At 39.3% G+C, this 25,224-nt stretch overlaps 1 protein-coding gene and 1 non-coding gene across 4 annotated transcripts in view; both read right to left on the reverse strand.

The window, feature by feature from the left end:
* The window catches only part of ENOX2 (ecto-NOX disulfide-thiol exchanger 2), a 291,281-nt gene that overhangs the window by 36,669 nt on the left and 229,388 nt on the right, over nt 1-25,224 (reverse strand). For all 3 annotated transcript variants that reach the window (XM_058659099.1, XM_058659098.1, XM_058659097.1), the window contains 3 exons: nt 22,517-22,672; nt 9,548-9,754; nt 2,578-2,811 (listed from right to left, as the gene is read on the reverse strand). In XM_058659099.1, the coding sequence (XP_058515082.1) occupies nt 2,578-2,811; nt 9,548-9,754; nt 22,517-22,649 (574 nt within the window). In that variant the 5' untranslated portion in view covers nt 22,650-22,672. The remainder of the gene's footprint in view (nt 1-2,577; nt 2,812-9,547; nt 9,755-22,516; nt 22,673-25,224) is intronic.
* On the reverse strand, nt 4,299-4,405 carry LOC118760508 (U6 spliceosomal RNA). The gene has a single exon (XR_004996816.2). It is a non-coding gene; the product is annotated as a U6 spliceosomal RNA (small nuclear RNA).

The raw sequence follows: 25,224 nt of genomic DNA on the forward strand, positions 1-25,224 counted from the left end.
GGGACTCACACATACCTTACTAGGTAGAACACAAAGATTAGTTACTCCTCACTAAGGTATTGAATATTTCTCTGCACACCCCTCCTAAAACTGTTCTGCACTTCAACTGTTGACATATGCCTTGTTAGAGTTATAAGCCAGTTTATACTATCCTAAAATCTGCCAAGTTCAGCAAAAATTATGCCTCAACAGTATAAACTGCTAAATACTAAAATGAAAATAGACATGAGACAGCTGAATAGTACCCTATAGCCATTTTAAGATGTATAGCAGCCGGTTCTGTGTATAACCTAAAATTGCAGTGTCAATGAAGTAGTCACAGGATGTGGTTAAGAACTTCCATTTTTAACATATTTGTTACTCAATATCATGTCAATTAATTCCATGATGTTGTAAATTGTTGTTGATGTTATGTTGTGGATTTTAATTAATCAGGATGATATTCTGCCAGCTCTGCCTTCAGACCAGAGATGGTCTCCCCAAGAAACCACTGAATTTATCTGGACAATAAGATGCTGGACTCTATGCTTGGTATATGTTTGCAAAGAAAGAATCTTGACTGAATTTGAACTGTAATACTGTAACAAGTTGGAGGAATCCACCATAGGGAGAGGGCACGAGGAGGGGTTGGGGGAATCCCAGAGCCTATGAAACTGTGTCACATAATGCAATGTAATTAAAAAAAATAAAGAAAAAATAAATATTAAATTTTTTTTTTTTTACAATTTTGTATTCCAATAAGGAACAGTGAAGTTCACTCCCGAGTTTAACTTGAATTTGATGGTAACTTTACCACTGGTCCATGGAATTATAATACTGGACGAATCCTTAGGAAAGGGTTAACTGGATAGTAGTTTTAACACATCTTTAAACTTTTATAATATCACGCCTATATCTAATCCATAGCCACAGGCCTTTCACTTGGTCCTAGTTAGCATCTATTTTGATGCAATTCATCTTATTTCCATATTTTTCACATCATTTTATTCTTGCCTGAGGTCCCCTCAATGTAGATGTCTATAGCTATTTAGGAATTAGTCTCTGATGTTCAGACAGCAGTCGAGCCCTCTCGGCAGTACTTCTGGTTTTGCTTGCTGAGATGGCTGCTTACACGTTGTGCTGCTATGGACTCCTGGATGGAAGACGTTGGTAGCAGCCCACAGAAGCCTCATTCCAGGCTTTCACATCCCACTTTGGCCAGAAACCCTTGTGGTAAGTGGAAATATCTTTCATAATAAACTGAACTTCTGGCCTTCTGCCTTCTTTCAGAGCAGACACATAAAGAGAAGTCAGCCTTGACTTTGTAGCAATGTTTAATTTTAGTGTGTGGATATACTCTGTGAAGCTCAGTTTTGCCATGTCTAGAGGGTGAAACAACATCAGATTAATTCTTTTGGATTGAAGTGAATTGTTTGCTGTCATGTGAATAGGCAAGCATTGGGGCCTGAATCTTACTAATGCTTTCAGCTTCCCTATTGTTTAAAGTGCACCACTATTTCTGTGTGTCTATTCTAGACTGCATATTTTCTGTTTTTCCTTCATGGGAAGTCAAAATCAATCCAAAGAGATTCGTTAGATTTCCTTAAATGTGTAAGTCCCTTGGGCTATATGGCGCAAACAAGTCTGGTAAGTACAATCTGTTTGGAAAATGAAATTAGCAGCTTCTTGCTTGGTTGAGAGCACGAGAAGCAGGAGAAATTCATACCATTAGAGGTGTCATCAGTATGATCAATAGGGCACTAGCACCCATTCAATAAAATCAGCCACACTCAGGAAATGAGAAAGACTGGATTTTAGCTACAAAGACAAAAGACCAAGCAGGTCCGTTAACATTAAGTTAGCAAAATGGCCCCTAGAATCAAGCAAGGGGAACAGGAATCAAAAGTATAGGGGAAGTAGTCTGATTTAGTAATGTCCAGATGTCCCCATAATTGCTGTGTGAAATGAATTGTCCCTCTATAGTGACTGAAGAGGTTTTGTTTTATTTGGTCTTATTTTAGTTGGCTTTGGGTAACTTAACAAATACACTGTGATTACTTTTTGGGTCTCTGTTTTTCCAAAATTTAAAACAGGAATTCTATCTGAGTTTTCCATGGTCACATCAAGTTCTGTCATCTTCATACACTCATGTGAGATTTGTATAATTCTCACATGAGTACTTTGTGAGATTTATATAATTCAAACCAGCTTGCATTCATCATGAAAGGAGACAGTTAAAGGTTCCATGTTATGGATCCCATCTAAAATTCTCTGTTGTAGAAAAGTGGAGAAAGCCTGCTTCTTTCTAGCCACCTGATTTCTGGAGAGAAGAATGCCATCCTTTGAGTTAGTGAAGGAACAGATTCAAAGGGGGCAAGGACAAAGTTTCTGTCTCTTCAGTCACTAGGTACAACTCTATCTGTAAGTCTCCAGTACAAGAAATGCTTAGAATCTGTTAGTAGGAAATTCAAAGTATAAAGTATAACTTTTAACAATACAATTATATTTATCAGGCTTCACTAAAGAAAAGAGGTTGTATTTAAAATATATATATATATATATATATATAATATTGTGTAGCTTGAGATTCTTCTATACCTTTTAGTTTTTCAGCAACAATGCTGCATTCATGATCTGAATAGTGGACCACCGGGGGCGGGGACGGTGGCCGCAGCCTTTCTTCTTCCATCCTTCTCCGGTGGCGCTCCTCTCTTGCTAGCATTCGCTGTTTGCACTCCCACTCATACAGGTCATCTCGAGCCTGTGCAAAATCAACATGGAGCCGGCCTGTGTCCTTCTTGTCTGTACTGGAGCCCAGACGAATGCGGTAACCTAAATTCATACGATACAATTATGGCCAATAGAGCGAGGGGGAGAGAGAGAGAGGAAAGAGGAGCATAAGATGAACATAAGAGTGAGCAAATGTATCTTTCCAAGTTAAATATTTTAGATGTGATTGCAGCAGTTCCTAGTGATGACATAACCCAATATTCTCTGCTTCTATGCAGCAAGGTGAATTGTCACAAGACTCAGAATGCTACTCTTCTCTGACAACAGTTTATGCAGGATTCTGAAGCATACTTGTACTATTCTATGAGTTGAATCAGTCTTTCTCTTTCCTCTCACTTGCCACCTTGGCTTTGACCAATGGTACCAAAAAAATGAGCCTTAAGTGGTGCTGGAAAGAATGCGAATGGTGATCCCAAACAATAATCTTCTCAGATAATTTTTAGAAGTGTAGTGGTCATATAAGCACATAGAATTCTGGCAAAACTTACATGTATTAACTCACAATTTTAATATCTACACATTACTTTTTAGATGCATTTGACATATCTCAATACTTTTTTTTAAGATTTATTTTATTTTTATTACAAAGTCAGATATACTGAGAGGAGGAGAGATAGAGAGGAAGTGGAGCTGCCGGGATTAGAACCAGCAGCCATATGGGATCAAGGCGAGGACCTTAGCCACTAGGCCACGCTGCCGAGCCCATCTCAATACTTTTATTCTGAAGAAAAATAGGTATGATGGGCAGTGATATATATCCCAGGTGACACATAATTAATTTGTGATTCAGAAAACAAGGATTCAACTCCCTGCCTTTAATTTATGTTCCAACTACACCATCCAAGAGAAGTCTCTAAATGAAACTGCAAAAAAAAAAAAAAAAAAAAAAAGAGTTAAGTATTTTTTAGGTTGTACAAGTTGAACTAGATTTATCTATCTCCACATTTATCTCATTTCACTCTCAGTAAAAGCTTGCAGGGCAAACATTTTACCAAGGAGAAATTGAGTATCAGAAAGGTTGGAGAGGTTAAGCATCTTGCCCTGGGTCAAACAAGTAGCAAATGGTAGGACTGGGGCTTGAATCCAGGATGTCAGACTCTAAATCAATTGTACTCTCCTTTCCAACCTGCCTTTCAAGAGTAACACCACACAGATTTTTGCTGCTTGATAAGATACAGTAACAAGGATTAGATTTACTCTCTTCCGTCAAACAATCAAAACGTAAGAAGGAAATACATGAAGCAATGGCTTTTAACTGAATATCAAACAATTAGGACAGTGATCATTTTAAGGCAAGAAATAAACCAAGTGATCTCTATGATTATCTCAGACTATTACTTGGACAGCACTCAGGCCTTAGTAGAGGGAGGGAAACTCAGGCAGAGCATGGTGTTGTTTGCCTGCAGTCGAAGAGATACAACTGGGAGTCCAAGAGCCTGGCAAATGGAGTCCATCCAGCAGAGTATAAGAAGGAACAAAACTGTGCAAAGAGGTTCAGAGATGGCAGAGGGACTTCCATTCTTTTTTTTTAAAATATGGAACGCTTCACGAATTTGCGTGTCATCCTTGCACAGGGGCCATGCTAATCTTCTCTGTATCGTTCCTATTTTAGTATATGTACTGCCGAAGGGAGCACGGGACTTACATTGTTACGTAGCTGAGCAGTGATGGCTACATGCAAGTGTGGAAATGACTTGAACGTTACGTAACAATCCTTGGAGGTCACATTGAGCTGAGAAGAGCTCATTAGCTAGAGCACAGAATTCCTTCTTCACAGACTATCCAGGTATCAGAAAGAATCTGCCTCAGTAGTACAGACAAATTAGCCCTAAATTGCTCTGGTGTTATTGGGCAAAATCTAAAAATCTGGGGTGGATGTCCTGGTATTGCACTCTAAATATTTGCCTGTGTTCCAGCATCCCATATGGGCACCGGTTCAAGTCTTGGAGGCTCCACTTCCAACCCAGCTCCCTACTTATGGCCTGGGAAAAACAACAGAGGATGTCTCAAGGATCTTGGGACCCTGCACCCATGTGGGAGATCTGGAAGAAGCTCCTGGCTCTTAGCTTCAGATCAGTTCAGCTCTGACTGTTGTGGCCATTTGGGGAGTAAACTGGTAGATGGGAGATCCCTCTGTCTCTCTTCTTTGCAACTCTGCCTTTCAAATAATAATACATAAATCTTACAATAGAAAATCCTACCAAACCTAAAAAGCGAGAGCTAAAAGAATAAAATCTCTTTAGGTTACTTTACTGCATGTCAGAACAAAAGCTCAAGAATGGTTATAGAAATTAAAAATATCTGCTATCATATAAGGTAAAATTCATGATACTAGGCACCTAAGTAAAAAATTAACTTGCATGCAAAGAAGCAAGGAAATACAACCCACAATAAGTGCGTAAATAATTCATTCAATCAAATAAGACCCCGAAGTAACTCAGGTAATATAATTAATAGATAAGGACAGAAAACCAATTATTAAAGTGGTATTTCACATGCTGAAGAAGCTAGAGAAAATAATGAACATATTAAATGGAAACAAAAGCTATAACAGTAATCCAAGTATCTAGAAGTTTAAAATATAATATCTAAATTGAAAAAAATCACTGGATAGGATTTATTGCAAGTCAGTCACTATAGAAGAAAAACAGTTAATGAACTTGAAAACAACAATAGAAACAATTCAAAATGAAATACTAGAAAAAACTATTGAAAAAATGGAACAGAATATTGGTAAGCAACATCAGGAGGCTTAATATTTGCCTAATTGAAGTCCTGAATGAGAGGGAAAGAGAGGGAACAGAGAAAAACACTTGCAGAAATAAGGACAGGAAAATTCCAAAATCTGATGAAAACCAGATTTAGAAAGTTCAGTGAATCCCAGGCAGAAGAAACATAAGTATATTATACCGCACTGAATTGTCCAAATTAGTATGGAAGAGAGTGCCTTGAAAGCCACCATTGACAAAAAGTCATTTGTTACAGACAAAAAAAAAAAAAAGCAAGGATAGCATCATGCTATCATAACAAATGAAAACAAGAATATAGTAGAATACCACTTGAGAGAGAGGAAAAAAAAAATCAGTCAACCTACAATTCTGTATTGAAAAAAATCTTGCAAAGATAAAGGTGAAAACAACTTTTTGTTCTAAACGTAAGAATGCTAAAAATTCATTAGGAGCAGAAATGAACTACAAAAACTGTTAAGTGAAATTTAAGCTTAGGGAAAATGATATCAAAAGGGAATCTGGATCTATACAAAGGAAGGAAGAGCATGTATAATATATGATTCCATTTATATGAAGTTCTAGAAAATGCACACTAATCTGATAACGAACAGATAAATGGTTGCCTGAGGGGGAAGGGGCAGGGGCAAGAGGAATAACCTATGAAGGATGCCTGAAAGACACATTAGATGGTGTTAGACATATTCATTACTTGATTTTTGAATGTTGGTGATGATTTCACAGCTCTACGTACATGCTAAATATTTTATAACTAAATATTAGAAATATATGAAGCCCATTGGTATATTAGTTATTCTATGTCAATAAAGCTATTAGACATAGCAGTTAAAGACATCTGCAGTCGCCATCAGAGCATCTGGGTTGGATGCATGGCTCTGGCTCCTGGCTCCAGCTTCCTATCAATGTAGGCTGTGGGGAGGTAGTGGGATGCTTCATGTAATTGAGTCCCTGAAATGCACATATGAGACCTGAATTGCATTCTCTGTTCCTGGTTTTGTCCCATCCCGGCTCCAGATATTTTGTAGGCATTTGGGGAACTGAACCAGCAGCCAGAGTTCTTGCTTATGCATTCTCTCAGTTTCTTTGCCTCTCATTAAAAAAATACAAATGAAAAAAGAACAATATCCAGTAACACTAAAACTCTCACATAAAGAGGAAGAAAAGTTAGATTTCATAAGCAAATTTTTTAGGGCCCTTTATAGTTTACAATACACTTGCATCCTCATGTATCTTATTTGATCATTAGAACCTGCAGAAAAACGGGGATAGTAATGATTAACTTGTCTATTCTCTTAGGATTTTGGAAAGGATCAAGAGAGGATAGTATAAAAGCTCTCCACATACACACAGCAAAGGATGTTATGATGTTATGCAGTGCATACAATGTGCACAATTCCTGTTCCCAGATATGCTCTGTCAGAAGAAAAAATGATTATTTCTACATTTTCAGACCCTTTTCTAAGGTAAGTTTTTGTTTGTTTTAACCACTGTCTTGCCATGTGAGATAACAGTCAGGAGGTTTCTAGCACTTGTGAACTTTGGGGGCAGGTTCAAATTTAAAGGACACAATTTAGTTATTTTTACATTACTGATTGTGATCGCCTTTTCCTTTGGCATCCTTGATAATGTTTCTAGGAGGTGGCTGTTACCAGAGAGCTGATTTCAGTGATGTTTAAATGATGCCTTCTGAGCAGTATATACAACTATTTAGGGCTTTTCGAGACCTTTCCGTTTTTATTACAATAGTCTATTGTGGAATGCTTTGCTATCGTTGCTAAATGCTGTCAAATCTTCAGTAGAGTCTATGGCGCATAGCAACTGTAATAAGAGTGTTCTACATCTGCTTCCTCCTCTCTTTCCTCCATGTTACTAGCTTACTTTTTAAAAATCCATTACCTTTTCACCGACCTACTGCCACAGGCTTCTAACTGACCTCCTGTCTTATTTTCTCTTCTCTAATCCAGTTCTACACAGAGCTGTAAGATTAATCTTTTATTTTAAGGAAACAATCAACTCCCTTGTTCACAAATTTCTTCAGCAATTTCCTATTACCTAACAAGTACAGATCCCACTGCTAAAGCTTTCAAAGTGTGCTAACAAGAGATGGTTTTTCTCCCCTTATACCTGCTTAGCACATAAACTTTACTTTTGTATCTTCACTCATGCTCTTCCTATGCCGTGCCATCTGCAACTAAATGCTGTCTCTTTCTCAGATTGTATCCAAATGCCACCTTTCCTGATATGTCCAGTAAGATGTCTCAATTATTTATACTCATTCTTTCTCTCTTTCTTTCCCAACCCTATAGTTTTCAGTCATTATTATTAGCAGTGAGTATGTCTTATCAGTGTCTTCAATGATGCCTGGGCTACATAACTATTTAAATGAACATATAACTGCATAGTCACACTGTTCACAAAAGGGAAGAACTAAGTTTTATGCCATCTTATTATCCTCTGCACAGAATCTAACACAATAGTTTACACAAAGGATTCTAAATGAGCACCTGTTACATAGATGAAGATGCTCCTATCATAAAATGTCTGGCACTTGGATGTAGTGATTCCAAACTGTTAATTCTTAGGCAAGGAAGTAGCTAAATGCTCTGTGCCCTTTCCAATTACCCTTTCTTCTTCTTTCTAGTATTATTTGTCAACTGTGCAATAAAGAATTCGAATGCAAAGTAAAAGATCAGCGAGACTCTCTTGAAACCAATTCAACAAGGCCATTCACTTTATGATACTAATCAGAAATCACTTCCTGTCTCAGTCACCACAAATCTGAACTTTCACTATAAGCAAGAAATTTCATGCAAAACAATTCTTCATATATGCAGTGAACTATTATCACTTCTGGATTAGACTAGTGTTATTATTGATTAACTTATCTCCTAGTCATTACCCTTACCTATAATCACTCAGTCGACCTCCTGCCCAGAATATTTCTAAAATGTAAATCAGGTTATGGCACTCAATTCTTCAAAATCCCCCAGTGGCTTCCATAATAAAACTCATCACCTTAGTTTATAACTCTCAATGCAATTTGATATCACCTCCCTCTTTCATTTCCCCCCACCATCCCACTCCCATTATAATGGTCCAGTCATGCTAATCTATCCTCCATTTGAACATGTTCAGTCCATCTTCAACTCAGGGCCTCAGTTCAAATGTCAGAGAAAACTTGCTTTCTTAACAAACTCAGATAATTTTAAAAAAATCTTCTTCAGAGCACTTGCTCATTAACTGTTACATAATATTTTGTTACATCTAGCATATAACAGCCTTGATGACAAAAAGTTTACCCATACCTATCTGGTATGCATCCAATAATCTATCATTATACCAAGCAGTCAATAAAAATTTATACCTGAGCTTCATAACTATGTTTTGATATTTAGTTTGGTAACAGATTCTGTGCTGGATGTTGGGATATTAAATACAACACAGTCTCTTAAGTCTCTTAAGGAGTTTGCACTCTGCTGGAGGAGACAGATGTAGAAAGAGATAACTCTAGCACAGTTTGCTAGACATCAAGTTAGCAGGAAGCCCCAAGCACTGGGCTGTGGAGGCACTTAGGAATGCCTGGTTAAATCAGCCTGGGGTAGAATGTGGACATCAGTTGGAGATAGTTTTCCAGAGATCCTGCTGGAGTTGGAGCTCCAAAGTATAAAGATATGTGAATAGTGGGTGGAAATGGAAAAAGTAATTGAATTTTTTTTAAAGGGGCACAAAATGCCTTAGCACATTCTGGGAACTAGGTTTTGTTTAGTGATGTTGGAACATGGTATCTGATGGAACAACTGGGAGCTGATCTAGATGCTACTTATAAGGAATCCAGAGTTATCTCATAGACAAGTGGGAACTACCAAAGATTTTTAAAAGAGGATGGTGGGTGGTTACAGGCATTTGCCATCTCTGAAGGCAAGAAGGAGTAATATTAAGTTCATAGTTTGGCTGTTGCAGTTGCCAATACTCTCATTCCCAATCTCTGCACTGCTGCCTCACCGGCAGAGTGCCCACATGGAAACACCTACCAGAGAGATAAAGAGCTTTGTCCACCATGTACTCCTCAGCAAAGCGAATGTGACAGAAATTCTTTTTGCTTTTCCGGATAGCAATGATTTCTCCACACTGTTCAAACACTTCCACAATGATCTGTTCCGTTCCATTCTCAGGCAGGCCACCCACAAATACTGTTTTGCATCCTGGTGGTCTTTCTCTGGTTGCAGGAGGTGGAAGGTCTATATGCAAGAAAAAAAAAATTTGGAATTAAAAGTGTTTGCTTGGGATAGACCTCTTTGACACCTAACATTTCTCAGAGATAGCTCTATTGTTCCTGACAATATTTTTGCCTGAGTTCCAGGAAGATATATCCCCCAAGATGTCCATCTCTACTCAACAGAAGACTGCATGAACTTGAAAATCATTTTATTTGATCAATTTGTGAACATGATGTCTAAAGGGTAAGACCTAGGCCCATATATACATATATTTATCTAAAGGATCAATAAAATGTAGGCAAGTATACCATGACACTGAGATAGTTTGCAGTATGTATCTCTACTTCTGAATAAATGATGGACTTCCAATGAAACTTAAATATATTTTGACAATAGAATGCTGAACTTTATACCATTTGTCTCACTCAGAATTCTTGAGTTTTGCTCCTTCTTTTGCGACAACTCAGCTATGCCAAATATGCCAAATTTTTAGTGATTTTTGTTAAAGACAGTGGTGTGTGTGTATGTGTGTGTGTGCGCGCGCACGTGTGTGTTGGTTGTGTGCAATTCTACTCAGTTTAAATACTTACATTCAGGAGTTCTCAGAACCAAGGCTCCCCTAACTGTAGTTATACTATACTCTCTCTGTTTATACTTACTGAAAGAACTGTTTCAGGATTAACTTGACAATGATAGGATGAATGTTTACAGCTGTCAGAGTGATTTGGTTTAACAAAGTTGGCATACAAACTACCCCTTTTATTTTTTTATTTTATTTATTTTTTTTATTGTTAATTATTTTGCATTATGTGACAGTTTCATAGGCTCTGGGGATCCCCCCCTCCCTCCCCCTCCCCTCCCCCCGGTGGATTCCTCCACCTTGATGCAGTATTACAGTTCAAATTCAATCAAGATTCTTTCATTGCAAACATATACCAAGCATAGAGTCCAGCTACTTATTGTCCAGATTGGTTGAACAGTTTCTTGGGGAGACCTTTTCTGGTCTGAAGTTTGAGCTGGCAGAATATCATCACAGTCAATTAAGAGTCCCAATATAACATCAACAGCAATTTGCAATGTTATGGAATTGACATGGTTTTGAGTAACCAGTGTATTAAAAAGAGAAAAAAAAAAAAAAAAGGAAAACAAGTCCTAGCCACAACCTATGATTAGCTCATTGACATTTCAATTTTAGTTCATATACAGGACCGGCTGCTCTATACCTTAAAATGGCCATAAGGCACCATTCAGCTGTTTCGTGTCCATTTCATCTTAGTATTTAGCCAGTTGTTGTATTGAAGTAAAATTTTGCTGATCTTGGCAGATTTTAGGATAATCCAGACTGGCTTGTAACTCTAACAAGATATATGTCAACATTTTAGGTGCAGAACATTTTTTTGTTTGTTTGTTTGTTTTTTTTTTGGGGGGGGGTGTGCAGGAAAATCCTCAACACCATGGTGAGGAGTAACTAATCTTTGTGACCCACCCAGCGAGGCATGAGCCAATCCATGCCAGCTCTTTCCTGTCAGATTTCAAGTTCTACTTTCTGTTGTTTATTTATTTTAGGTTTTTTTTGTTTGTTTTGTTTTTTTAGTTTGTATGATTGTTTGCTGTGAGGGGTTTTCGAAGCGATCCCGATGGCCATTGCGAGGGAGGGGGGGTCCAGAGGTGGAGCCAGGCTCGGACCAGAGAAAGCTCTCCTCCCTGGTCCCGAAGGACGTTTATTGTTCTTCTGTTTCTGCAGACCACTCAGGGCTTCTGGTTGTCTTTCTGATGACGTTGGTTTCTGCACGGTAGTGTTTGGACTTCTTCCATCCCCTGTGGAAGCTCCGGTTGGGGGTGGGTGACCTCAGAGTACTCGGCCTCCGAGGGCATCCAATTCCCTGTGGCCTCCTTGGCAGTTGGGATATAGTCCTTGTTGCTCGTATTAATAGTTTGTGGTGAAGGTCTGGGAGTCTTCATGGTTGGGATGCAAGCTTCCTCCTTACCACCTGCTCCACTCTGGAGTGCCCCCCTGCTCCACGCACATGACCTCCTGTTAAGAGGTTGTCAGGATCGCACCCGATTCCCCCCTCATGCATTGGTATAGTAGTTTTAGTGTTGTTTAGTGCCGCTTTGAGTCTGTTATCTATGAATTACCAGATTTGATCTTGATAGGCTATATTGTACTTTTTTCTCAGTCTTTTTATGGTCCTGAAAGATTTCCCTGCACTCCCCCCCATTACAGGTTAACATAGCGTATTGAGGGTATAGTAGGTTTTACAGTTTTTCGATGTAGATCTTAAGTATTCTGACATTAATTGTTGGTTTATAGATTATATCGCGTTATCTTATTGCATTGGATACAGGCTATAAGAGATTGCACTAATATTACAATATACAGGTACTATTTCCCCTTTTATTTTAATTAATTAATTAGCCAACGAGATCTTTCTCTAATTTCTTGATGGACAGGTGAGTCTCTAATTTCTTGCTGGACAGGTGAGGCCTAGAGCCAATCTTAAAGCATTTAGAGGGAAGTATGAAAAACAGCACAGAGACTAAGCTCATCTGGGAAATTGTTAACTAAAGTGAGATGAATTTGGCCATAGAGAGTCATTAGAAACCCACTTAATGAAATGATTCTCTCTGCTTAAAAATATGCTTTCTACTTACTCATCTTATACATAAAGCCCATTGCAGCTGCCAGCTCCTTGTTGCTATTTGCGTGTTGCAAAGCATTTTCTAAGTAAAATCTTACAGTTCATAGCCCAACAAAACAAAGCATAATGGTCATGGGTTTTTCTAGTGTTGGTTTTGAATCTGCAAAGATTTATTTTGTATATTCTGTTCTTTCCACTTATCTACTAACAATTCTCCCAGCTCAAGATTTGGAGAGCTTGACAACCATTGATTATACCTCACATGCAAAAATAAATGAGTCTTACTCAAAGATTAGGGCAACACCCCCACCTGACTCTTCTCCATGTTGGCAAGCACTTGATTCAGGAGCTTCCCTGACTATCAGCATCCACTGCCTCCTCATTATCATCATCTATCTCATTGGTGTGGTTAAAAATGGTCAGTTTCTCGTGATGTTCTCTTTCCTTCTATTTAGTTCAAAATAGGGGTAGAGGGATTTAAAGAACTTACTCATGTTGTTAATTTTTTAATATCTGCGATTTCAAGAGCGCATTGTATTATGGTCCCCCTTCCATATCAGAGGGTTAGAGGGAAAGAAAAAAATAATCTAACAAGAATGTGAAATATCATAGTTATGGCCACTGGCAGAGAGTAGTTTTTGCCAAAACTATAGAGATCTGAAATCCTGTAATGACTTAGGATTTTTCAGTTTTAAAGCACCAGATGGAAGTCTAGCCAGCATTCAGTGAATTTTGGCCCTGGCAGAACATAGAATTGACCCGGGAATTAAACAATTTCTGGGCCTCACCCTAAGGAGCCTGATTAATTGTACAGGGTGTAGACTGTGCATTAGTTTTTGCTGTTGCTGCTGCTGTTTTAAGCTGTTTATGCAATTCGAATGCTTATCTAGGGTTGAAATCCACTGAATTAGAAAATCTCTGGTATTAAAGGGAAAGCCAGAGAGGCTAAGTGTCTCATTTGGTGTCACCCATTCGATAAAAAGATGGCTTCTCATTTATGGAAATGTATAGTGATGGAGTACTGGAGTCTACCATATCCAGATGTGGGGGTACAATGCAACATGCATTCTTGCTTCCAAACAGAAGATGGCCTCCCAATGAAACTGTTGGAAATGTGTAGACAATGGGATACTGAACTGTCTGACATTGTCTGTACCAGCAATGTTGGGGCACACTTAAATAAGAGACTGATGGAATTATGACTACTTATGAAGGACTATACTATTGTAGCAACATGGGGAAAATCTTTCAGGGGGTGGGAGCTTGGGGGGAAATCCCAGTCTAAACAAAATTGTACCAAAAATTCAAAAATTCAAAATAAAAATATGAAAAAAAAAAGAGGAGCATGGACTTGGAACAGGCAAACTTGGACTTAAATCTTAATCTAATTACTCACCACTCAATAATACCCTGCATGACTGGGAAAATTACATAACCTCTAAAAACTTCTTTTTCTATTTTAACAATAGGGATACTAGTTTCTACCTTTTGACAGTTATTGTAGGATAACTGATATTATACTCTCTAAATTGCATACAGTATAACAGCTAGCATTTGGTGAGTTCTCAGTAAAAACAGTAGTCATTATAGTGTCATTATTCATCATTACAGAACCCAGGTTTCTTAATTCTCAATCTGGAGCTTTCTATATCCCCAGAACAAGTCTGGAGTGGAGTACTAGCTTAGACCTGGACTGCTAAACTCTCAGCTCCCTTGCTCTACCCAGATCCTTAGACAAGGCTGCTTTGGAGAAGGAATAATTATTATGTTTAGAGGAATCTACAGCTATACAAGCTCATATGACTTTGACCATGGAACTCAAGAGCATCCCTACAGAGCAAGGTTTCAAATTAAAAGCCTTAGGATAAAATCCTGCTTTAGAATACAAAACTTTCTGAGGTTTACAATGTAAAGTAATAGAATGGCAAATGATTCTTCTTTAAAGCAAACAATCATCTTTTTATATTTGATTTAGCCCAGGTCTACTTTTAGCTTCATTGAGAGACTTCAAGGAGTGTTTGGGTATTTCTGCAGTTACATATAGCCAAAAAAAATGTAAATGCTCTTTTCCTTGAATATATTTATGGAATTTAAAAATTCCGTGAGGATTGGATAAGAAAGCTATGGTTCATCTACTCCATGGAATACTACTCAGCTATTAAAAAAAACAAAATGCAGTTCTTTGTGGCCAAATGGGCCAAACTGGAAACCATAATGCTAAGGGAAATGAGCCAATCCCAAGAGGTTAAATACCACATGTTTGCCTTAATTTAAGATGATACGATGTTATGTATAACATGTTATGTTATGTATGTTATATGTTGTGTATAAACTAAAATTGAAATGTCAATGAGGTGGTCACAGAAGGTGGTTAAGAACTAGCATTCATTTTTAACATATTGGCTACTCATTACTACGTCAATTCCATAATGATGTAAATTTTTGCTGATGGCATGATGGAGCTTTTAATTGATCGTGATGATACTCTGCTGGCTCTGTCTTCAGACCAGAGAGGGTATACCTAAGAAGCCGTTGAACTTGACTGGACAATAAGATGCTGGACTCTATGTTTGGTAGATGCTTGCAATGGGGGAATCTCAACTGAACTTGAACTGTGGTTATGCAACAAGGTGGAGGAATCCACCATGGTGGGAGGGTTTGGGGAGGGGAAGGGAGAATCCAAGTGCCTATGAAACTGTGTCACATAATACAATGTAATTAATGAATTAAAAATAATAATTAAAAAATAAATAAAAAAAATTCCATGATGAAGTCATCACCCTACTTAGATGCTGTGCTTCTTCTGTGGCAACTGTTCCCTAAGTGAAAAAAAGTATAAAAACCCACTAGAAGTAATGTCAAGAATGCTGGGGATGTATTTATTTTCCTTGAGTAAATGTAAGATGTCTCTTTGATAGTATTTGCTAAAATTTAGATGTATGCCATCAAGCCAGGAAATTCGCTGTGCTATTTTCCTTAATGGATAGCACCTGTTTCTTAATGATTCAAAGCACTCAGTTGTCTGGACTTGATTTTTTAATCTTTATGAAATACACTGATCATGGCACAGAAATGATAACCCATAAGAGTGCAAGCTTCAAGCCCACCAATTATTCAGGTCATATTTTCAGCTCTGTAGCATCCCAATCACCACTTAGGATGGAGACAAAGAAAACTTCCATGTAAAAAGGGTCAAGTAAACTGGGAGTATTAAGAACTTTAATCTTTGGTAATGGACAAGGAGGTGCTGCTAGCCATCATAAATCCATTCAAGCATCCACTCTGGGGAGCTGTGTTGGGACAATCCAGCATTAGGACAGAATCATTGCTGCTTTTTGACAAGTTACACAGGGAGCAGCAGCATATAGGGCCTGAAAAGCACTTGTATCATGCTTTTCAGAGGCGCATCACAAATCACTCAGCTTGTTACCAGAATATATAACGCAAAGTTGTTGAATTGGTTTTATTCCATAGTCCAAGACTCAAGACCCTCTGAATATCAGTAGGGGGTCAGATGTATTTCATTGTAGTTCCAGCTGTCTGGAAATAGAAGGATGGTGGATTTTTATTAATGCTCAATTTACCCACTTTCTCTAATTCTTTGTTTAAAGCCCAGCACTGAGAGTGACATTAGGGTCTAGCTGCTATAATATAAACTTTAAAAACTGCTCTTTTTTTTTTTCTGAGTTCTGGTCGTTTCCTTACATGCTTTGTCAAATAGCAAACAATGTTTCATCACTTATTCCATGCTCACTGTTATCCCAGTGCACTCAAAATGCAATCTCTTTACACATTAGGCCAGCAACTGAAATGAAAAGATTTTTGGCAAAACTGACTTCCCTGGAGAGATATGGCTGCCCTCTTCTCTCAGCACTGCCAACTGCTAATGAAGTTTCATATAGCCACCTTCTGAAGAAAAGACTGTTCCAGAGACTTTCTTTTGCCATACTTCCAAACCCTGCAATCACAGATTATCAACTTGAGGACAGTGAAGTACTTACCATTTATCTTTAAAAAGGCGAAAGGTTTATATGATCTGAAGAGAAACCAGAGTGTACTATCTTTAAAAGGCTGGTGCTTGTTCTGTTCCAGTCCAGTTTGATCAATTGATGTTATATACCAGGTGTGATTTTGACTTGTCCAGTTCAGAATGGTTATGTTACATACCAAAGATACATGACTATTTCGTGGTAGATGTTGGACTATGAAAGGAGGGCTGTGGTTAAGCTTGAGTACATAATTATTCTGTTGTGCCCACTTCAACGAAGTGTGCAGAACTGTGTGCTACCTACCAATTTTGCCTTATTTTTCTCAATCCATTTGGAGGGCTTCTTTTTGAGTAGATAAATCATTATTTTGGTAGCTATATTTATAATACATAGAATCACAATTTTCAACTTAGATGAAGCCTTGGCGGTTTCTTGATGAAAATAATCCAGTCTTTTTATCACTTTAAAGTGAAGGGAAATTGGGGTACAGAGAGATTATGTGACTAGCCCAAGACCGTATAGCTAGGTAGTGACAGAGCTGGGAATAGGACATAGTTGTCTTGACCTGCAACGTGATAGCTTGTCTACTACATCATAACATCATGTTTTTGTTGTTGTTCATTTTAAATAGATCCACCTAGAAAAGCCTGTTGGGAGGCTGACTACATCTGTCTGAAGCTCAAAATAGAGACATAAGGTGAATATACAGTTTTAGGAGTTATCACTATGTTTTGGCAATTACCTATGCCCTCTCAGTTTTTTTTTTTTTTAAGATTTACTTATTATCATTGGAAAGTCAGATATACGGAGATGAGGAGAGACACAAAGGAGGATCTTCCATCCATTGATTCACTACCCAAGCAACTGCAACAGTTGGAGCTGTGCCGATCTGAAGCCATGAGCCTGGAGCCTCCTCGGGTCTCCCACGTGGGTGCAGAGTCCCAAGGCTTTGGCTTGTCCCCAGCTGCTTCCCAGGCCACAAGCAGGGAGCTGGAAGGGAAGCGGGGCTGCTGAGATTAGAACCAGTGCCCATATGGGATCCTGGAACATTCAAGGCAAGGACTTTAGCCACTAGGCTACCACACTGGGCTGCTGGCTTCTTTTGAGACTAGTCCTTCTACATCCATCCATTTCCAATCCAGCCCCCTCTAATGTGCCTGGGAAGGCAGCAAAGGATATAGACCCAAGTGGCTGGAACACTGCTTCTCACGTGGGACACCAAGATAGAACTTTGGACTCCTGGTTTTGGCAAGACCTGGTTCTTGCAGCCATTTGGAGAGTGAACCAACAGACAGAAGAGCTCTTGAACTAGATCTCTCTGCCTCTTACTCAGATAATTTTTTAAATTGGTCATTGGATTTAGCATTGTAATATCTCTAGTGTTCTTCAACAAGGAACGTTTGGTACAGGGATGCAGATAAAGCATGAATGAAAGGGTCTTAATAAAGAAGAGCAGAGGGCTAGCATTCTGGCAAAGACAGTAGACACTTAACACTTCTGTCTGCAGTGCTGGCAACCCATAAAGTTACCAGTTCCATCCCACCTGTTAAACTCCCAATCTAGCTTCCTGCTAATGTTCCTGGGAAAGAGTGGACTACAGCTCAAGTGCTTGGGCCCTGGCACCAATGTGGAAGACCTGGATAAAGCTCCTGGATCTTGGCTTTGACCTGGTCCAGCTCTGGATGTTGTGACCATCTGGGCAGCAAACTGATGGATGGAAGATCGCTACCTCTTCCTTTCTTTCTTTCTCTTTGTAACTCTGCTTTCAAATAAACAAATCTTTTATAATAGAATTAGAAGCAGACAGATTAAAAAAAATATTTATTTGAAAGGCGGGCAGAGAGGGAGACATAGTGAGAGCGAGTGAGATAGACTTCCATCCACTGTTTACTCCCCAAATGGTTGTGATGGCAAGGGGTTGTTCAGGCCAAAGCCAGGTGCCTGGAACTCCATCGAGGTCTCCAATTCGGGTAGCTGGGACCCAGGCACTTAGGCCAGCTTCTGCTACTTTCCCAAGCACATTAGCAAGGAGCTGGATTGTAAGTGGAGCAGCTGGAACTTTAATTGGTGTCCATGTGGATGCTGGCCTCACAGGCTGTGCCTTTACCTGATAAGCCACAATGACGGCACCCTGAATTAAGGTTGCTTGGGCAATGTTGCTAAGGAATATACAGAAATGGAAACTCCTCTTTAGCCTTGAAAATGTTGAAATTCTTCATGGATACTGGAAGTGGTTTTCTTCCCTTATTGATCTTTCTAATTGGTTTCAGTCTTTCTTCTACCTTCAAATACTTTAAGAAGGACAAAGTAGAATGGAAAGCAGAGGAAGTACTTAGTATAGTAAGATTTGGCACCTGATACTTAAGTGGATATTCTTTACAGTGGCTTTAATTTCAGTACCTTCCATGTGGAAGTGTACCATTAGAAGTTGCACATGGAATAGGGCTGGAGGGAAGTGTGAGGAGTATGAGGTTACGAAACAGGCTGAGCTAGACTAAAGTATATAGCAAGTAGAAATTATGGATTAAAGACAGTCACAGAAAGCAGATCAGTATACAATTTTGAGGTCAGGAATTAAACCATCATGAATCTGTGGGTAATGACAATCCTAGAACAATATGATGACTTTGTATATGCAATGTATATTCAGATGAAGTGTCAGGTGAAACAGAAAGGAAGGAATTAAGGGTAAAGGTGCTTTCTAATAAGGCGAGAAGACTTAGATGCAAACTGGATGCTAAGTAAAGACCATGAGAGTTTTTGAATCATTGGACTTCATGATAACAGGAACTTCAGAAGCCATAGTAAGCAGAATATACCAGAGACAGGCAGAAGTAAGTAATGGGGTTTATATTCAAGGCCTGATCAGGCAGGGCTGATGGGCTCTGAGAAGACAAGGAGTTTAGTCACCCCAGATCCCCGTCCTTGTCTCATGCACTTCCCATCTCCCCATCGCAACATAAAATCTTAGGGTTGTTCTTTCAGCAGAGAACTAAAGGAGAGACACCTTTACTGTTTTCCCCATCCAATTAACTGGAGGCTGCATTGAACAAAAATTCAAGTTTTAAAAAACAAGTACAACACTAATTTACTTTAAGCTGTGTCAGGAGTGTTATTTCTGAATTCCAAAGCCAGTTTTCTTTACCAAAGACATGGTTTATGGACACTAATGCCCTTGTTAGTATTCTTAATATGAAGATGAACTCAAGGACTCAGCTGAGGCACAATGTTTCCTTCTGCTTCTGAGATCCGGGCCTTCCAACCTAGAACTGAGTTGGAGAAGGATAAAGAATGCATTTTAGAGATGCCTATCTATTTCTTTTACTAGAGACTATGAAAAGTTAGAGCCTCTATGAGCAATATATTTCTACAATAATTTAAAGACTGCTAAACAACACATTGTATATGTCACAAAGGCACGTATGTGACTCTTTAGATATTTAGAGACTGAACAGCTAGTAAAGTCATCTACTGCACCCGACCTGGACGTGACAGGTTATAAGCCATCCTGTTAATATAGATATGAAAACTAGTGAAGGCTGAGTATGTAATAAACACATGACCAAAATCTGAGACTCTACTTTTTTTTCAGTAGGTTTTCATATTGGTAATGAATAGATTCATGGCTTTTGACGTGAAAAAAGGTGCTATCAGGAATGCACAGCTTTTTCTAATTCAAAAGCAACTCATTAGAGGGGCAATGTAACTAAGAGACAAGTGTATAAGAGTGTTGTTCATTCATCTAAACACAAATCAAGCAATGACCATTTCAGCTGTCAAATGAGGTTCACAAGGGACATCTTATTTTCTATTTCATATTTCTCCTTGTAATATGTTAGCTCTTCTCTGAATACACTTCTGAGATACTGGTCTCCTAGATTTTTTTTTAAAGAAAGGATTTATTCATTTGAAATACAGAGTCACAAGAAAGGCACACACACACACATAATGAAGGAGGGAGGAAAGAAGGGAAGGAGAAAAGGAGAGAGCGAGAGCGAGAGCATCTTCTATCTGCTTCCTAGTTCATTTTCTAAAGGGCTGTGAAAACCAGGGCTTGGCCATGTGGGAGCCAGAAGCCTGGAACTCCATGTGGATCTCCCACATGGGTTTCAGGGGCCCAAATATGCAGGCCATCCTTTGCTGCTCTCTTAGGGTGCTAGATCACAAATGAAGGAACTGTAATTCAAACAAGTGCTCATGTGAGATGCTGAGGTTATACGCTGTGGTTTAACCCACTGTATCACAACAACAGCTCCCTGGATTTCGTTTTGGTATGGCAAGATGTATCTTGTTGGAAGCCAAGTTAAAAAACTAACAGATATTGGGGCCCGGTGGCGTGGCCTAGCAGCTAAAGTCCTTGCCTTGAACGCCCCGGGATCCCATATGGGCGCCAGTTCTAATCCTGGCAGCTCCACTTCCCATCCAGCTCCCTGCTTGTGGCCTGGGAAAGCAGTCGAAGACGGCCCAATGCATTGGGACCCTGCACCTGTGTGGGAGACCTGGAGGAGGTTCCTGGTTCCCGGCTTCGGACTGGCATAGCACCGGCCGTTGTGGCTCACTTGGGGAGTGAGTCATGGGACGGAAGATCTTCCTCTCTGTCTCTCCTCCTGAGTATATCTGACTTTGTAATAAAATAAATAAGTCTTTAAAAAAATAGCAGATATTAAGTTCATTTTTCATTGACGAAAGTAGCCATGATGATCTTTCTAGCTAACTCTGATTCTAAAATCATCTCAGGTGTGAGCATATCACACCACATATAAATCAGGTTTGCACTGGGGCCTGATTCCGTGACTGACTGACTCCTACTTAAGGTGGGAAATGAAATACTTGCCTGAAGTTACATGTCAATGGTTCAAATTTATCCTGATAAGGCAAGTTCATTTGATCTATAGTCTAAATTCTTTTTTTTAAAGATTTATTTATTTTTATTACAAAGTCAGATATACAGAGAGGAGGAGAGACAGAGAGGAAGATTTTCCGTCCCATGATTCACTCCCCAAGTGACCGCAATGGCCGGTGCTGTGCTGATCCAAAGCCAGGAGCCAGGAACCTCCTCCGGGTCTCCCACGTGAGTGCAGGGTCCCAAGGATTTGGGCCGTCCTCGACTGCTTTCCCAGGCCACAAGCAGGGAGATGGACGGGAAGTGGAGCTGCTGGGATTAGAACCGGCGCACCCGTATGGGATCCCAGCATGTTCAAGGCAAGGACTTTAGCTGCTAGGCCACGCCACTGGGCCCTATAGCCTAAATTCTTGAGTGTGTTCCTTAACAAACAGTTGTAATATTTGTACTATTATGGCAGCACCCTTGATGTGCCACCCAGGCCCAGTGGAACTGTGGAAAATTATTAATGAGGTTTGTTCATTCATACAAGTAGTTTTTAATAATTTTGAGCACATAAAACACTAAACGGATTTGTAAGAGATTTTTTTGAGACGATTTGTACTGCTGTTACATTGTAACCAAAATATGGCCACAATATCTTTGGAGATATTTTAAAGCAAGTCTAAACAGAAGGTTTACTCATTGTTGACAAGACAAATACCTAGATCATTTTTCCACATGAAGTGCACTGACTGGATGACTACAAGCACTCTAATTTATTTTCAACATTCCTGCTTGTCCTTCTAGTAAGTTGAACTGCACCTTGCTGTGCACTGCAGCGCATCAGTTGAATAGCAGTAGTTCATGTGATGTGTGAATAGTTAGCAGCATTGGAAGCGTCCCAGCACCAAATAAATATTTTCATGTACTTCAGCTTGGCTAGACCACATTCTGTGCCTGCCATTGCCAGCATGTGGGCCTATTATTAGAAGGAGATACTGCAAAAGAAGACAGTTTGGAGCAATTTGTGTAGTGTGCCTCCTTCTGCACTTATACACTTGAATTCCTTACCAGCTGGCATTAGATACATGTTGTATCATTTGTACTGTGGCCAGGACACAGGCATCTACTACTCTATACATAAAATTCAGCTTTGCCTAGTAAGAGAAAAATTTCCTGCCTTCTGTCTTACAGGTATAAGTTCTGTATACTCAACAATGAAGCTCTTGGGTATTTTTTTGAAAAAAAAAAAAGAAAAGAAAAAGAAAGAAAGCTTTCTTATACATCAAAGCGTCACAATTTGTATGAGGAACAAAGCAGACATTACTTGGATTTGGAGGGAAGAGTGTGCAGCTTTTACAGTGAATGATCTCTTTTACTACTGGCATATCTGGAGGAATTGGTGGAGGTACTATTCCCAAACCAGGCATCATTGGAGTTATCGGTGGAATCCCAGTCATCAAACCAAGTGCAGGATCAAAGTCTATAAAAGGAGAGAAAAGACAGAACAATAAATTACACCAGGCAATGTTAAGTGGAGGTTGAATGCTATTTTATAAGCTTCAAATCAAAGATCTTTCTAGGACAGAGGCAAAATACTTTAAAAACAGTATTTCACATGCCCAAGTGTTGAATACTATAGTTGTATGTTTCCCTTTTGGGATGGGGCTGCTTTGTTTGAACAGGGCCTATTTAAGTCTCTATCTCACTCTGACATCTAATGTCACTCATGACTGTGCCTTATTTATTAATCTTGTCTCCATTAGTTTGCAACATACACCCCAAGTTCCATTCTGAAAAGGTTTCTTAGTATCCCTTGTTTACACTTCCTGTCTCTTTATAATACAGTAGGACATCAAGAGCATTTAAAAAATTTTATTTATTTATCCAAAGGCATATTTACATAACGAGGAGAATATAGAGGGAAAGAGCTTCATCTGCTGGTTCACTCTCTAAATGGCCACAATAGCCAGGGCTAGTGGTAGGCTGAATCCAGGAACCAGGAGCTTCATCCATGTCTCCCATGTGAGTAAAGGGGCCCAAGTACTTGGGCCATCTGCTGTTGCCTTCTCAGGCACATTAGCAGGGAGCAGGATTAGAAGTGGGGCAGCCGGGGATATGGGATACTGGCATCGCAGGTGGCACTTTACTAGCTATGCCATATGCTGGCCCCTAAGAGCAGTTTTGAAGATTTGGCACACTTGGGTTCTCATTTTGCCATTTCCTTAACAAGAGGAATTTCCTCATTAGCAAAACAGCACTAATACCAACTGCCTTCCAGGATACTGTAATGAGCAAGCAAAGTGATGTAATGTACCTAGCACAGCTTGTAGCATAAAAAGGCTCAACAAGTAAATGTTTTCTGTGCCTTTGCTGGGTTTGTTTATGTATACACCAACAGGCTTCTGGTGACACAATTTTGCACAATATAACGAAAGATATATCACACCAGCCAGGTGTAGTGACCTATTTGCTAGGCAACATCTCTGGGAAGATTCCATAGGCATGAGTCCAGAAGCTTCTTGGAGCATTTAGTTGATTTGCTTGTGGGAAAGAGGGTTGGAGAATGGCCTCAAAGCAGAGAAACAGGGATTAGGGTGTGTATGGGTCCAATCTGTGATAGGGCTTCTTGGTCAGATGCTACTGCCAGCCCTGGTTAGTCTTAAACATTGTAGGTGAATTTAGGAAATCTCAAATGTGGAGGTAGATGTTTCAAAGCACAGGACCCCCTGAGGTGTCTGCCCAGTCTAAGTCCAGTGCTAATTTCAGTGTTCAAATTTTGTCTCTTTACACAATGTAATTTTTTAAAGAAGAGACTGCACTCCATTTCTTTCTCTATCTCCTACTCCTGCTCTTGTTATAGAAACATGTACAGTGGATTGCAAACAAAGAAAGGAGATAATGCAGGGGGTAATTGCAGTTGCAGTAGTAGGCCCTACTCACTGGGATTTTATTATGCTTGCCACAGTGGGTCAAAAGGGCAATGATGTAAGCATGTCCTCAAGATGGCCATAAAATGTCCTGAATGACTCTTGGAGACGATAGAAGAAATGGTGCCTTAACTGTAGGAAGAGACTGTGGTTTCCATAAAAGCAGAACTTCAAGTCCAGTGAAGAGGGAGCCCTGTGACTGTGCAAGCAAGTAGCACACAGCGATCCCCTACCACAAAACTAGCCCAAATAAACTTTAGCATTCCCTGTTCTTTCATGTTTGGGAAAGAAAAAAATTTCCTCCAAGAAGAATTTTAATTTTTATTAAACCATTTATTTTTGGCGTTCATGTCATTTTATGCATAAACACACACACCTTCCCTGTCATGGTTCTCATATCTCGACTCCCCCTCCTCACAGTTGCTATATGACCTTGAAGGAAGTTTGTTAATATCTGTGTGCTTCTATTTCCACTTTGTTAAGAGTGTCAACACATGGAAGCATAGCACAGATACAAAAACCTCTGGCACGATAGAGCATCCTGATATATAAGTTTCCTCTCTTCTGTTCAAACACACACTGATAAATTCACGAAATGAGGCACTCATTTTCAGATTCCATGAATATTCTGAGGGACCTACTGTCTGCTAGGCTTAAAGCAAGAGGTGTTGACTAGGTTTCCATTTGCATTTCCATCCTGCAGAACTTAATATTCCTGATAACCACTTTCTTATACCGTGTTTAAAACGGCCATTTATGTCTTTGGAAAATTTGATTCTTCATGCAGAAGACTTTGGAGAAATTGTTAATACTATCTTACCTATTTACAAACTGTTAATTTTCTCTCGGACAAGATTAGACTAGATTGTGTGCCAACTAAAAAATCCGATCTATATTTCCCCATCCTACTGAAATGTTTGCTTTCATTTCATTGTCTTGTCTACCTCCTCATTGTTAGTCATACAGCTGTGTCACTCACAACCCTACGTTAACACAGATTACAGAAACATCAGTTCATTAAACAAGTTCTGCGACTCAGACTGAGAAAGAAATGCCCGTCTCCACGTACTGTCTACTAATAAATGGAGACAAACAAAAACCAGAT

Source organism: Ochotona princeps, chromosome X (genome assembly GCF_030435755.1).
Source record: "Ochotona princeps isolate mOchPri1 chromosome X, mOchPri1.hap1, whole genome shotgun sequence".
Lineage (NCBI taxonomy): Eukaryota > Metazoa > Chordata > Mammalia > Lagomorpha > Ochotonidae > Ochotona > Ochotona princeps.